Source organism: Mauremys mutica, chromosome 7 (assembly GCF_020497125.1).
Source record: "Mauremys mutica isolate MM-2020 ecotype Southern chromosome 7, ASM2049712v1, whole genome shotgun sequence".
NCBI lineage: Eukaryota > Metazoa > Chordata > Testudines > Geoemydidae > Mauremys > Mauremys mutica.
This window is the reverse complement of record NC_059078.1, coordinates 57,384,233-57,399,547: the sequence shown is the minus strand read 5'-3', so window position 1 is coordinate 57,399,547 and position 15,315 is coordinate 57,384,233. Positions and strand designations below refer to the sequence as shown.

Below are 15,315 nucleotides of genomic sequence, written 5' to 3'. Positions count from 1 at the left end.
AGAGCCTGTTTAGGGCTAGGACTGGGCTGGCCCTTGTGGGAAATGTGGCTGGCCAGGAATGAGCTAGTGATCGGGGGTATAAAAGCTCTGGAGGCCATTAGCTGGGAACCAGCTGGTGAACGGTAGCTGAATGACAGGGGTTTGCTGTATTGTTTCCTTCCCTATTTAGCTTTAGCCAGGCTCTTGGCTATGGATTCATTGGTGACACCAGCCTCTGCACCATGTGGCTCCTAAGTTGCCAGTGTGCAAAGCTATCACACGATTTCTGAGAGCTGGGCAGGGGGAGGAGGAGTTGGCCAGATGGGAGCAAATAAGTGGAAACTGCCCCTTTTCCTCCTCCCTTTAGATATGCTGGGGGCCCGTCTGGAGTCAGAAGGCAAGGGGGTGCTGTCCAGTGAAGCTTGCCTATGTTACGTCTCATCCGGCAATGTGGAGAGGTTGGCAAAATGCTGGGTAAAAAACCATGAGACCTCATCGCCCCTAGCTCTGCAGGTACAGGTGCTTTGATGTGGGCATGAAACCTCTATAGGCTAGTATCTGTCTGCAGGCTCCCAAAAGACACAGATTGGAGCCTGAGCTCCAGCTTCTCCAGTCCTGCAACTTCTAGCTGTAGTAGTTGGGTCTCCTCCTAGCCTAGATTCTGGCTAAAGGAGCCTTGTGTTAAGTTGCAAGGAATTGTCAGTTGACACGAAAGGGCCTGGATCAGCATGTGCTCAGCGGCAGGATGGGCTGCTGTGCAATGGACGGGGCGTGGTGCTGATCTGTCTGTCTAGGAACATAGATGTCACTTACCAGCATGGTCTCTGAGCACCTCTGCGTATCATCCTCTCAACCCCCTGAGAGGTGGGGCCGTGCTTTCCCCGTTTCCCGGGGCGGGGGGAACTGGACGTCTGTGACTGAGCTGGAAAGGAACCCAGTCTCCCGAGTCCCAGCCCAGTACCCCTGTCCGCTAGACTGTCCTTCCTACCTGGGCAACCCTCAGTGTCTTTGGGCCATCCAGTGAGTCACCCCCGGACACGCCTCTGCCACAGAGGCCCTCAGCCCTGTTGCCCTGTGCCCAAGAAATAGGGTAATGGGGTATGTGTCTTCAGTGCCTCGTCTGGTTCTATTCAGAGGTGGCCTTTCCCCTCCTGAACTGGGAGCCAGGGACACCCCTACACGACCCAGGAAGGGCCAGCTGATAATCACCATAGCTAGCTCTGCTGCTGTGTCCTGTAGCCCTGGAGAGCCCTTCTCAGGACAATGTTTAACCCTTTCCCTCCCAAGGTGGGATTTTCTGTCTCATGGAGGCTCCCTGAGGAAAGCCCATTAAAGAGATGCTGGCAGGTGCTGTTTGGTTCCTTACCAGGAAACTAGCCCGGTCAGTTTCCCATCCCAGATCTCACACCCAGCAGTGCTGCTGCTCTTATGTTCCTGGCTCTGAAATAGGTGGTGCTGAATGAAATTCATTCCTGTTCGGGGACTGTTCAATGAAACCTTCCTTCTCTCCCTTGGGCTGCCTTCTGGCCCTACACCACCTCACGGTGTGTGTCTGAATGGGATGGATAGTACAGCAAGGCTCACACTCAATGGAGAACTTACGGCATGTGTTGTGTCTTCATCTCGCCCTGTCAGGACCTGGTGGAGAAAGTGATGGTGCTGAGCAGGTCCATTGAGATGCTCCGAGGCTCCGCGGGGCCAGCTTTGGGCCCTGTCTTGGCAGAGCGGGTCACCCAATATGCCAGCCTCTTGGCATCGCAAGGGTGTTTGGCGGCGGCAATGAGCTATCTACCCCGCAGCTCTGATGAGGTAAGTGAAACATAGATAGGCAGAGAAGGTGCTGGAGAGACTTGGAAGTTGCGGTGTAGAGAGCCAGCATGCAACAGGAAGCTGTAGGTTATGATGAAGGTGGAATCTTTCCCTTGGGGCAAGGGTGAAAGTAACTGAGGATGCTTACAGGTACGGGGCTGTGGCTGGCTCTGGCCCCTGGAAGGGGCGGGGCCTCGGGTGGAAAGGGCGGGCCTGGGATCAGCATCCCCCAGACAGCCCTTCCAGGCCACCTGGCCCGCGCCGCCTGGGGCTCCCGTGGCGATTTAAAGGGCTCGGGGCAGTGGCATCCAGAGCCCCAGGCCCTTTTAAATTGCCAACCCCAGGGCAGCTGCTGCCTTTGCCCCGCGCCGCCCGTTAGCGGCCGAGGGGAGGCAAAAGGGACAGGGACGTTAAAGTGCTGCAGTGTCCTTTGCCACGGCAGCGCTTTAACGTCCCTGCCCCTTTTGCCTCTCCTGGCGGCGGCCCTACCAGTACGGACTCTACCAGCAGGGCCGCCGACGCGGAAGGCAAAAGGGGCAGGGACATTAAAGTGCTGCCGCGGCAGAGCTTTAATGTGGGCTGAGTACGGGCCGGTGCGGGTTCTTACTGGTACACCATACTGGCCTGTACCAGCTCATTTCAGCCCCGCCTTGGGGTGGTTCTTTCTCCTTGGGAGCTTCATCTGCCTCAAAGAGTCTCCTCTGGGGCCTTGGAGGCCAAGGCGGGAGAGGGGATCTCCGTGCTGCTCTTTGCAGTTCTTGGCAGCACTTAACCAAACAGCGGTCACTCTGGTGGGGCAGGCATTGGGTGGGAGGGTTTGGTGATCCACTTTGGAAGAAGGGAAAAAATTGGGGACCCTCAAGTGGGAAAAAGCCCTGGAGGTTGTGGAGCCTCGGCATGGCTTCAGAGAGCTCTCCCAATTGAGATCAGGGTGGTGTCTTGGACCCTGGAGCTTGCAGCCTCTCATTAGGCCCCCAGGATTGGTTATCAGGTGCTGCATACTTACAAAAGGTTCATGCCACTGCCAGTGTATTGCACCTAATGAGCTAAGGAGTTATTCACAGCCCTAGGGAGCCTTCCATCCGTGGCTCCCGAAGCACTTCATTAAGTCTCATTTTTTCAGCTCCTGATCCAGCAGCTCCGAGACCGTCTCTTCCATGCTCAAGGGGAGAGCGTGGGCGATCAGCAGCCGCCTCCTTTCCCCTATGCTCGTGTGCACGTCGGGCTAGTTAGCCACCCATTGCCAGCAGCCAAGAACAGCTCTGCTCCAGAAGGGTCAGCCCGCAGACCGGGTTCCAGGCATCCAGAGAAGGTAAGTCTCAAAGCCTGGTGCCCATGCCCAGGGCAGAGAAACACTGGGGAGAGGGAAGGAGATGGCTAAAGGAGGCTGACGGGATGGTAGCTGCCCTCAGACAGCTTGGCACAGTTGACTATAGGGCACACCAGCTCCAATGGTACAAACCACGTGAACTGAGGGCTCTTCCTAGTGCTGATGGGCTGAAGAGAGTTTGGGGAAAGACTCGCCACTTCTGGGGCACACGGTTAACCAAAGAACAAGCCACTGGTCTCTACAGTGCACCCGCCCTCCTCTTCCTCGTGGAGTGTGGCCTGCACAGAGGACATACCCAGCATACAATGGTCCATCTTGATCCCATTAGTCCAGACCTCCTGACTGAGATGGCACATTTCCTGCGGTGCCCTGTGGTCCTGCAGGCTGCACCTCTGTGTTGAAGATGTGGGGGGCTGCAGCTGGCTCCTTCGTGTTTTCAGTAGGAGGGGTGCACCTGTCACGGACTGAAAATACCTCCTTCCAAGGAGCCTGGTCGCAGCAGGAGCCCAGCCTGAAGGAAGGAAATCAGCATCCCCACCCTTGGCTAAAGGGGTTACACTGGCCCCTTTCCCATGGGCTCGTAGGGCCCCACCCCGCCCATGGCTAGTGGGGTTAATCTGATCCCTCTCCCAGGGGATCATAGGCCCCTGCCCGTGGCTAAGGGAGTTACGAGCCCATGGGAGAGGGACCAGAGTAGGGCCTCACCCTGCCCATGGCTCATGGGGTTACTCTGGTCCCTATCTCAAGGAATCATAGGGCCCCACCCATGGCTAAGGGGTTTACTCTGGTCCCTCTCTTGGGGGCTCGTAGGGCCCTGCCCCACCCATGGCAAAGGGGGTTACTCTGGTCTCTCTCCCGGGGGCTCGTAGGCCCCTGCCCATGGCTAAGGGGGTTACTCTGGTCCCTCTCCCAGAGGATCGCAGCCTGACGGACGGGGATCTAACAGAGAGCGAAGGAGGAGCGTGGGGTGCCATCGCAGAGCTGGCCCTTCTGATGGGGAAAGAAAGCAGCCAAGCCCTGCGCTGGCACAGCCAGCAGACATGGCTCTGGCAAAGTGGAGCCAAGCCAGGTGCCTGCTTCCCAACCAGGCTGAGCCGGGCAGCCATTGTTGGAGTCTCCAGTGTGCCCTTTTGGGGCAGGGGAGGCTAGTGGCTGGCCACTGATCACAGGATAGCTGGGGCAGCGCCCACAGTGGCCGCAGCTCTTGTTCGAGCAGGACTGCCAGGTGGGGCTCACCGCAGTGTTCGTGTTTTCATTACAGCTCATGTACCAGCCATCCTTCACCCCGCCGGTGTCGGTTCAGTCTTCAGTGCCTTCACTCTTCACACCTCAGCCGGTGCCAGCGGTGCCCATGGTTCCTCCCCGGGCCGCGCCTCCCCAGGCCAGCACTGCCCCCCCCACCAGTATGTACTCCAGAGCAGGAGGCCGGCCCCCTTACTGCCAGTACACCGCTGGCTTGGCACCAGCTACAGTTCCAGGGCCAGGTGAGTATGCGCCAGAGACGCAGCCTATAAAGCCATTGCATCCATCAGGGCAGGGAGTGCACTTTGGGCCCACGTCAGACTCTGCTCCATACGTGCCATAGTGCTTGCAGCTTGGCTGGGGAGCAGGCTGCTCTGAGTTCCCATGCGCTGCCGATCTCATGGACCTCACTGCAGGTTAGTCGTGAGCCTTGGGAGAGGCCCCGGTAAGCTGCGGGGTGGGATGAGGCTTGGGGATGGGCATGTGGGAGGAAGGCCGGGCATGTTTCTCAGGGCATGGCTTGGGAGAGGAGGATGCTTGCCAAAGCGGGGGGTGGGAGCCATGGGGATCACACTCCTCCTGGTAGGAGGGGGCTGCCAGCTGACGCTGTTCTCCTTGGTTTCAGCATTGTCCCAGCCTCCGCCATTCAGCCTGCCAGGAGCCAGACTCACTGGACCAGCTGCCTTTCCCAATCAGCCTCCTATTTCAGGACAGCCTGGGCCCATTGCACCCCCTGGCGTTCCACCACCAGGATCAACCTTCTTCCCTCCAGGCTCCGTCCCTGCACAGCATCCTGCAGCCTGTCCTCTCCCCACAGCGGGGCAGCCCCCTATGCTTTTCCCTTCAGCTCCTTTCAGCTGCCCCCTAGGTGTGGGCTACCCTCAGGGGGGCCCTGGAGCTCCTAGCATCCCTCCCCCTCCCACCGGTGAGTATAGTTTGGGTGGCTTTGCCCATGGCCATCCCTGATGGGATCTGGTAACGAGGATCTGTCATACCAGGATGCTGGCAGCTGGAGCTCCCTGAATGGGCTAAGAGAACTCGTGTCATTAGGGCTGGGGTTGCTGGAGTGCTGAGACCCCCAGTTCTGGTGAAATACTGTTAAGACTGGCTCAGGCAGGCTCCTCCGCGTTTCCATCCTGCTCCCAGCGACCTTTGGAGGAGCTGGCCTGGCAGGGTCCCAGTGTGCACTCGGGGAACCACTGCTTCAGTGGCAGCTGCATTTCCGTGGGGACACTCCGCACTCACGCTCAGACTGGTGAAGGGTCATCATTCCACTGGCATCCCTACTTAGCTAATCAGGATGATGGGTGCCTTAGACGTGCTGGGAGTGATGGGTTCTCTCTCCAAGGAAGAGATCCTCGCTCACCTGGCTGTGGGATAAAATGCTTCCTTCTGCTGCACTCCAGCTTCTGCCCCTCGCTCCCCTTTCCCAATGGGCTCTCCACCTGTTTCAGACTCTCCTGGGCCTTGTCAGCATTGTTCATGGGTTCTGGTGCTGGAGCCATTCCCCACCTGGTTGCTGGTTTGAATCCAGCCCATCTGGAGAGTGATGTGAAGTCATTGCCACCTGCTGGCCCAGAAGAAATGAGCTGGTGGTCTTTGGCCAGTCCCTGGTGGAAAGATGCTTGCATTGCCTGTGACACCATCACACTGGGTTGCAGCCTCAGAGGAGAGGCTGATGAATGAAGGTCCTGGAGACCATCCTAGAGGTGGTCCCTGCTGGACATGACTGCAGCATGTTGTTGGAGCCCAGGGGAAGGCTGCAGTGTTTGTGCCTGGGCTGTATCTCGTGTTGGGCTGGAGCCAGGAGCGTGGCGTCCAAGAGCTGTCAATCCAGCACTGCTCCTTGGAACCAAATTCACCCTGCAGCCGAAGGGGGTTTCCATGGATCCCCTAACCTGGCATCCAGCCTCAGCCGAAAGGGAACAGGCTAGTTTCTCGCCCCCTTAGCTCAGGATGGATCGAGCCATCTGAGATGGTCACTGGGTGCTGTTGAGATGTTACTAATGAACTAGAAGCTTGATGGTGACTCTGACTCCAAAACCTGCCTTGATTTTTCAGGTGTGTTCCCCTGGCTAGATCCCCACCCACATCCTGCAGGCAGTACGAAGAGCAACCCCCTACCTCTGAGTGGGGGAAGGTGGTCCCGCTGCTTCCAGTGAGATGTGATGAGATTGCACACGCGCGTGCTCTCTCGCTGTGCAGCATTTGCCTCACACGTCTGGGCAGTTGTACTAGTGGCTGTGCAGGAACCTAGGTGGCAGCATTGCGGCTGGGCACTGGAAAGCTGTGCCGAGGGGCCAGCTGGGAGTGCACGGTGTGCGTTTAGGGGAGGTGCAGCTGTAACTAAGATGCTGCAGACCTAATGCAATTGGAGCCCAGGAATGTAAAGAAGGGCTCTTGGCCTCCAGCCCCTCTACGGCTTCCCACCCAGCCCTGGAGGGATTGGAGCATGACCCCTGCGACGCTCTCACCTACCCACCCTGGCGTCAGCTGGGCCGGGGAGCAGTTCCTCTTCCTCCTCCACAGCTGACAGCAGATACCACCCCAGCGGTGGTAGCTCACCCCTCATCTTCCTTCCAGCCCAGCACTATGCATGTCAGGCTGCCCCAAGGCTCTTCCCAGGCATGCTGGGGAGGCAGGTTCCTGCCATGGGTAGGGTAGCTCAGGGCTGTCAGGGAGGCATGGATGGGTTAGTTTCCCAGGGGAATTTGAAAGCCAGTTTAAAGCTGCTTGCGAGCTCCCCACCCTCCAGCGGCGGACAGGAGTGAGGGCTGGGCTGGGGGGCGATGGCAGGTGGCAGTCCCATGCCTTCCGCTGTTCCTAGGTACAATCTGCTGTGGAGCCATCAGTCCCTGCTGCATTCCTGGGCCTTGCTTTGCGGCTCTTGCTGTGGGGAGAGGGTCTTGTCCAGTCATCCCTAGTGGGGGTAATGCAAAGTGACCGCAGGAGCCGTCTGCACAGAGGGGGCTGCGTGCCCAGAATCCCGTGGGCCAGTCTCTGGAGCTTAGCAGTCTGAGGCTTTGCCTGCCTGGGCATTGGGCTCTTGTGTGGTGGCCAGCACAGTATGTAGGGCAGAACTGCAGGAACAAAGGGTCCCCACTACTGTCCCTGCACCAGAGGCACAAACAGCCGTGGGGCTCCGCATGAATAGGATCGCTGAGCTTGGCATCGGGCCGTTTGAGACCCGCAGGCTGAAAGCCCCGGGAATTGGGCTGAGGATGAAGTGTGCGAGGTCTTGTGTCTCGGGGCACAGATGATTCGCTCCTGTTGGTGCTAATGGGGCTGGGGTGTACACAGATCGCGTACAAATACGCTTTCCTGAGAGCATGTTCCTGCTTTCTGGGGTTGGTGCCCCATTGCCTCCCCCCTCCCATTTTAAGGCCTGAAAACCTCAGTCTGATCATCCTGCCTGAGCTACTGTGTAACGCCGGCTGTAGCGTTTCACCCAGCGATTCCTGCAGGCTAGGCTAGTGATGGGTGGCTGAACTAGATTTAGAGAGCGCCAGACTGTCGTTTGAGAAATCTCCATTGCTCTCAGTGCACCTCAGCAACAGCGGGAGGGCTGCTCATAGCAAAGGAGAATCCCTGGACACCATCCTGGGCAGGGTTAGTCCTCCCAAGACTGCAGGAGACAAGGTGGTCAGGGTGCACCCAGAAAAGCCTGATGCGGTTACTAGTCTGCTGAGTTTATGCCTGATGCTGACTGTAAGTTGCCCAGAGTGAAGTAAAAGGCCGCTTAGTAAAGCAGAGTTCATGGAAGGGCTGAGAATCGGGTTGGTCTAAGGCCCTGGAGCAGTGCCAGATTGTGCAAGCCTCAAGTGTCCTTGTGGGCATGGCAGCATTTTAAGACACGGTCTCTTAGGAATCACCAGAGCTAGAAATAATTGCAGACTTAATTAAGCTACTGAGCCGAACTCCTCGGAGAGTGATCCCTGAAACCCGCCGGGAGGAATGGCTGCAGAAGTATTCTAATAATCATTCAACGCACTAAGTACCTTTTGCATCTTTCCCAAGTGATTAACGAGCCGCCTCCTGTGAGCAGATAGGGATTGGTGATGTACTAAGCTGGCATTTATTTCTAACTCCACTGACTCCTTGGATATCGCGCCTTAAAACGAGGCTGTGCCCACACCAGCCCTTCTCTTAGTAGGAGGCCTGTTTGGCTTGGAATGCTGAAGGGCTCCAGTCAAGGCTCAGCCCCCCCTCGGGATAGCTACTCTACAATCACTAATCAAAAGAAACTGCCCCAGGAATGTACTACTGAGGTGAAATCGACTTTGCAGGTGGGAATGGATAAACTTTCCCAAGGGCTGGTCCTGAGCCTGCTGTCAGAAAAGGAAAATCTCCCTCCCCCACCTGCCTGCATTTCTGCCCTGTGGGGTGTTCCTGTCGCTGTCGCCCATAGCACGGAGCTGTGTCCCCGGTACTGCGCAGGCCACACTCTGGTTTTATGGGAAGCCCAGAACTTGGCTCTGGACCTTGGAGCACTTGAACACTGCCCACGTGTTGGTTCGGTCTCGGCGGTAGAAGTTTGCAGCCAGGGCAGAGATTTGGAAGCTGCAGACAGTTGAAGTGTTTTTCTTGTGCCAGTGGCATGAGACATAGCGCAGAAATGATCCGCAGCCCATCCAAGTGCCCCAGTGCCTGAAGCCACAATTAAGGGACTCCTCCGGGGAGGAGCGGGGAATCTCAGACTGTGGCCTGTGGCCCCAGAGTTGACCACAAAGCCTTTTCATGAAATGTTCAGCAACCCAAACAGTGCGGGTTGGAAGGGGAGGTGGGTCTAGGTCCAGGCCCTTCCACTTACAGAGCAGTAAGAGATTGAGCCCCACCGCCTTGGAGTTCTCATCTAGTCTCACGCCTATGTCTTGCTCTTCGTCCCCACAGGTCAGGAATCTTGGCACGATCCCTCTGCTCTCAGGGGAGGCCTTCAGAAAAAAAAGGTAAGCCTTGGCCAAAGCATCTGCCAGCCTACCTCCAGGGAGCATCTGCCAGACTACCTCCCCATGCCCCTGCGTCGCTATCGCTGTCCCCACTGGGCAAATAGGGGAGCAGAGACAGAGTTGACTTGCTTGAGGTCATGCAGTGAATGACCCAGGCCTCCCAGCTGCCCGTATTGTTCCTTCACCAAGGTGCCAGCCGTCCTTGCTTGGTTTCCCAGGACGAGTGTTTTGCAGTGTGCATTTCCCTAGGCACCTCAAACACCGTTCTATCTGCTGGCCTCTCCCTGCTGTGGCCTCTGCCACTGTGCTACAGCACCTGGGGTGAAAGGTTCGGAGAGCAGCCAGGTTAGAAACCTGCTAGCACCGCCAGATTTAAACCTGGTGCTTGGCTGTGCCCCTACAGCACCTCCTGCTGGAGTAACCGTGAGCTCCCAGTCATGAGTGCTGCTATACTGCCTCCTGCAGGAGCCCTCGGGCTGGAGTTGCTGGGAGCTCTCCCACAGCCAAGTGGCCCTTGCTGTGACTCCTTCAGGGGGATCTGTGAGCTGAGTTCCCCCACAGGAAATGCTCCTACACCATTTCCATCGCTGCATCCTGCTGGCAGGTGCAATAAGCAGCCCTCTGGCATCCTTCCCCCCCCCTGCCCCCTTTTGTGCTGAGCACACACTGGGCACTTTCTGGCAGCTTGGCTGGGAACCTGCTTCAGGCTGTGCTCACTACAACAGGATTAGCCTCTCGTTAAAGCCATCTCCTTTTGATCTAGCCTGGTTGGAGCGAATCTGTCCTGACTCCCTGGCTTTCCTGGGGTGGGGTGAAGTGTTTGCAGGAGACGCTCCCCCCCCAGGTCCTGGGACTTTCCCCAACGCTTGTTCTGCCGGGCGCTCTGTGCGTTTAATCTCAGCATTCGTGACTCGTGCCGTGGCAGAGCTGAGTCGGCTTTCTGGGGAGCGGCAGTGTCTGCTGTGGCACGTCCATTTGATGGAATGATTTCAGAGAGCCCAAGGGGTTTCTCCCTGCAGCCCTAGTCACCGGCTGGGCATTGGGGGGCCTCCCGCTCTCGTTCTGAGGGCCCTCGGGGTTTAGAGAGAGGTGCATATTGTGCCCACCTTTAGGATTGCTCTGCAGACTCCCAGGCTCTTTAGCTAGCAAAGATGATGAATTTGGCCTGGGAAAGTGCAGGCAACCCCCTGGTTCTCTGAAGTCATTCAGTGGCAGCACCAAGTCCTCTTTTGCTGTTTTCTGTTCCCTGGTAGTTGTCAGAGAAGTTCACCCCTCCAGCTCCAATCACAGCTCCAGTAATGAGCCTCCCTACAGAGCCGCGGGCCCTGCTGCCTCAGATTCCCAGATCCCAGGAACCTGGCCAGGCACCCCCGGGAGCACCCAAAGAAAGCAGCATGCAGGTAACCCAGGGGCATCACTCCCACCCCAGACTCCTCGCAGGCTTGTAAGAGCTCTTATCGTTTGGTGACACTGGGACTTGGATCTGCCGCTTCCCCACCGTAGCATGGCCAGGACCCCAGGACCACTCCCTGAGCCTTGTAGGAAATGACCGCGTTCGGGCAGGGCAGGGGAGGAGGGAGTGAGCAGTGCTGCGTAAGCAAGTCAAGAGGACCCCAGAGGGCTGCAGGCTCTAAGGGAACAAGCTGCCCGTGCAGCCATGTGTTCCCCACAGTGGCAGGGGAGTGAGCTGTGGCGTTCACCTGGGGTCAGCACGCTGCCATTGGCTGATTTTCATTTGGTGTCAGTTTCCCCAGCTGCCCACAGAGAGAATCGAGAGAAAGGAGCTGCCCCCGGAGCACCAGGGGCTGAAGACCACCTTCGAAGGGCTGGTGCAGCGCTGCAGTGCCATCGCCACCGACCCCGTGAGTCGCCTTTGCGGCTGCTTTTCCTCCCAGGTTGAGCTCATCACTAAAGCACAGGGCCGGGAGCCAGGAGGAGTGGGGTCTTGTCCCAGCTCAGCTGCTGACCTCTCCCTGCCTCACCCCGTCCACTGGTGCTGCTTCTCTTTCCAGGGGATTTCCTCTTCCCTCCCCCCATGCTCTGCAGTCTTTCTATGCCCATCTCCTTTCCTGCAGAGCGGATACTTCTGCCTCTGCTGGGCCTCTGCCACACAGCCCCTTGTTTGTCTCCCCACGGGTCTCTAGAAGGGGAGGGTCTTGGGGGGAGAAGTGAGGCCACAGCAGGATATTGCTGGGAGCAGCTGGGCAGAGGCTGCCTCTGTCCAGCCTTGCCGTCAGGCCCGCCAGACAGTTTCTCAAGCAGCTGCTGTGGCCTGCGTGCTGTGGAACAGGATGGCTGGGCAGGGCTTGCAGTGCAGCAGTCTGGGCTGCATCTCTGGAGAGGGTGGAATGTGCCAGGGTCATCGCAGGCATAGCACTGTTGGCAGGTGCAATGGGGGGATGTGTTTCCCATGGGGCACAGCTAGGGGGTGCTGTGGCAGTGCTTGTTACAGTCCATGCCCTGAGTGTTCCAAGCTGAGCCAGGGGTGCAGCCGTTGGCAGAGCACCCTGGGAGGAGGTGGGAGCAGCCGTGGCATGGGAGGTTTGCCCCCAGCAGAGCCCATGCTGAGGATTTCTCTTCACTTCAGAAAACCAAAAGGAAACTAGAGGACGCGGCGCAGCGGTTGGAGTGTTTGTACGAGAAGCTCCGGGAGCAGGCTGTAAGTGTGCAAACCTGTCCCCTGCCCCTCCGCTGGCTCCAGCGCCCTCCTGCGTGCCCATGCCTTGGCCCCCTTTGCAAAGAGCTGTGCTCTGTGCCTGGCCCTCTAGAGATCAGCGACCTTTAACTCCTTCAATCCATCCCTGAAACCAGCTGAGCTCCCCTTCTTCCCCAACTCCCCCACAGCGGTGCCAGCTCTGGCCCATGTGAGGTGCAGGAGCCCCATGCGGCTGGGGCGTGGTGCAATGTGCTGCCATTACAGCAGCAGGAGAGACTCATGGTGTGTATGTCAGGCACCCACTGACCAGTCAGGCCACTGGCCTCTCTCCCGTTGGGCAAGAAGGAAGCTCCCTGACAGGTGACTCAGCAGAGACTTGGCTTTAGGCTGGGACTGGGGAGCTTGATCCACCAGAGCAGAGCAGGGAGAGGGTCCAGAGTCTTGGTGAGGGTGAGGGGTGGGGATGGTCCTTCAGGCCCTGTCACTGAGCAATGCCTGCCCCACAGCTGGCGCTTGGCTGAGGGCGGATCAGACAGTTGGCATGGGGGGCTTATGGTAGAGCATGAGGCTGAGGTGTCTGTGCTCCTTTCCACAGCTCTCCCCTCACATCCTGATGGGGCTGCATGAGATCGCTCGCTGCATGGAGGCCCGCAGCTACCAGCAAGGCCTGCTGGTCCACACCCAGGTGGTGGGCAGCAGCAGCTTCAGTGAGGTGTCTGGCTTCATGCCCATCCTGAAAGTCCTCATGACCATCGCCAGCAAGCTGAATGTCTAGCGCCTGGTGCGGAGGCGGGGGGCACGGTCGCTGTGGAGACCGAGCGGGCTGGCAAATCCGAGCGCGGGGCTGCAGACTCCCTCCAGCTCCCGAGCAGCGTGTGGGAGCCAGGCCGTCCCCGTCCCCCTGCAGAGACCCCACCGGGGACTGACTCTCTCCTTCCCGTGGCTTGTCAGTGTTAGTACTGCCAGCTAGGTTGCACTGAGATCCTCCCAGACCAGCTGTGTGTCTTCTCCACCCTGGCCCCATACAGAGATGAGAGGAGACTCACTCCTGGCAGCCCCTTCAGCCGCTTTTCAAACTGAGGCTGTCCAGCGTGGCAGGCACCTGCACAAGGGCAAAGCAAGGGGCCTGCTGGGCTACCCCTGTGCCCCCCCTCTGGGGATGGGGAGACCACCTGGCTACAGCAGAGCCTCGCTGTGAGCTGAACTCTCCATGATGCACACAGCCATAGGGACCTTCCTTCAGCCTCACCCCCTCGGCCCTCTCCCTGCCCCCTTGCCCTCTAGGCCGACGGTTCAGCAGGGGTGCGTGCTGGCCTCTGCTCTGCACCTGCCTTCTCCTTGGCACCCTGCACCCGGCTCCCTTTTCCGTCCCCCTTCCCCACTGCGCCCCTTGAGCGCCTCTCCCCACACCCAAACCCTTCTGCGTCCTGGCCCCTGTGTTCTCTGGCTCCCCTACTCCTCATGGGGAGCGCTGGGCTTCTCTCTAGGCTACCTCGCAACATGCAGCATTTGTTCTGAAAGCTGCACGGACTGGCCCCCAGCCTCACGAGCACCTGTCCTGCTGCCAGCCAGTATTGTGTGAAAGCCCCTAGGCTTGGATTTCAGAGCTGGCTAGGGGATTTCGACACATGGGAGATGTGCCAATCCCCTAGCCGGCTCTGAACACTTCACCCTTCATGGGGAGGGCCCCAAAGCTTGGGGGCACAGTGGATCCCTCCCATCCAAGTCTGGGACATATCCCCTTCATCCTGCAAGGCCCATTGGCACAGCAAAGGGAGGGCACTTGCTGTGGGAAATGGTGCTGTCGGAGCTGGAGGCCGTGCTGAGCCCTGGCTTGGCATTCAGCTGGTGTTGGCTCTAGTGAACCGGAGCGGTGATGGGGCCATGGGGTTGGCGCTTGGAGGGCGGAAGGTATTTAAGGGCATATGTAGCTCTCGTGCTGCCCAGCCCCCTGCTGGTGACGCCCTCCCCTTGCCCTGTGACGTTCCATGCTGTTTGACACCCCTGCTATCCAGCACAGGGGCAGCCTCTCCCTCCTGCCTGTTGGATCCAGAGCACCCCCTGCTCTGCTGGGACCCTCAGGAGGGGGGGTGTCTCTCCCTCGCTCTGTCAGCACAAAGTGCCTCAATAAAGCTGCTTTTTGTGAAATTGGCATCTCGTTCCTTGGCTCTGGATCGCCCTCCCTTTGGTTATGAAGAGAGGTCCCTTTGGGGCAGCTGCCATTCTCAACAGGGCTTGGGGGTCGTCTCTGCCTTCAGGGGCGAAAGGCAGAGCCTGGCTCTGCCGCTGGCTGTTGGTTTGGGGCACTGCTGCAAAGTGGATGCTTCCCCTGACGGTTTGTGCTTCAGCGTTTTTTTGAGCATGCTGGGAGCCCAGGCTGCCTTGGTTACAAACCACTTACAGCCCGTAGCACAGAGACAACACGTGTCCCCTGAGTGCTCTCCTCCAGTATTAAACCATCTGTCCTCACCAGGCTGGCCAGGTTTTGCACTAGTGAGCACCCCCAGGTATATTACTGTGCAAGCTTTGAGCTTGTGGCCGAGATCCTCAGCATTGCTTCATGGGAGTCGGCGGGGCTGCACCAGGTCACACCAGCTGAGGATCTGGCCCGTTGTCTCTAGTGCAGTGGGCTCAAGCTCAAGTGCCTGCTCCAAATCAGGCGAAGTAGGGTTTTGACCCTGCTCCTGTGTCCCAGGGGGGTGCTTATCCACTGGGCACTTGGGCAGAAGGGTGCTGGGGCAGACTCTTTCATGGCACTTATTTTCATGCTGCATAATAACTCCCCCATTGGGTGGATTCCCCACCAGTCTCTCGTCTTACAGCCCTGTTTTAGTTTCCCTCAGTAGTTTGAGTTTGAGTCATGATGACAAACTGGCTTCTCCTTCCTGGGTGGTACCAAGCCCTCGAACCAAAGCTTGGCTGTACTGTGCGCTGGGTCAGACTCACCAGCTACCTTTCCTACTTCCACCCCCCTGCAGAATCATACGCCCGGCCTGCAGGCAGCAGATGGGTGCTACTCTCCCAAGTCGTCTCTCTCCCCCCGCCCCTCCTCAGTCCAAGCTCCACCGTCCTGGTGCCAACAGAAGCTGCAGTTCACCACAGACCGGGCAGCTCGTCAGAATAGGAGGGGTGCACGCAGTTACTATCAATGGCAGCATTTTTCCTGGCTGTTCCCAGGCACAGGCAGATATCCCTGTGTCGGCTTACACCTGGGGCATGGCTGAGGCGCTTTCCCCAGCCCTGAGGGAGTGACCGACAGAGGAGCGCTCAGGTATATTTTTTGGAAGTTTAGAGTCCTGGCATGCAAAGCTGTTGCACCTGGCCCTGGCAGCAGGTGGCATTCGGCCTACACT

General features: G+C 58.3%; 1 protein-coding gene across 5 annotated transcripts in view; it reads left to right on the top strand.

Moving 5' to 3' along the window:
- The window catches only part of SEC31B (SEC31 homolog B, COPII coat complex component), a 42,980-nt gene extending 28,857 nt beyond the window's left edge, over positions 1–14,123 (top strand). For all 5 annotated transcript variants that reach the window (XM_045023422.1, XM_045023418.1, XM_045023419.1 and 2 more), the window contains exons 17-26: positions 347–492; positions 1,615–1,788; positions 2,912–3,100; positions 4,380–4,602; positions 4,986–5,285; positions 9,251–9,306; positions 10,560–10,706; positions 11,052–11,168; positions 11,894–11,965; positions 12,558–14,123. In XM_045023422.1, the coding sequence (XP_044879357.1) occupies positions 347–492; positions 1,615–1,788; positions 2,912–3,100; positions 4,380–4,602; positions 4,986–5,285; positions 9,251–9,306; positions 10,560–10,706; positions 11,052–11,168; positions 11,894–11,965; positions 12,558–12,737 (1,604 nt within the window). In that variant the 3' untranslated portion in view covers positions 12,738–14,123. The remainder of the gene's footprint in view (positions 1–346; positions 493–1,614; positions 1,789–2,911; positions 3,101–4,379; positions 4,603–4,985; positions 5,286–9,250; positions 9,307–10,559; positions 10,707–11,051; positions 11,169–11,893; positions 11,966–12,557) is intronic.
- Positions 14,124–15,315: the final 1,192 nt, after the last annotated feature.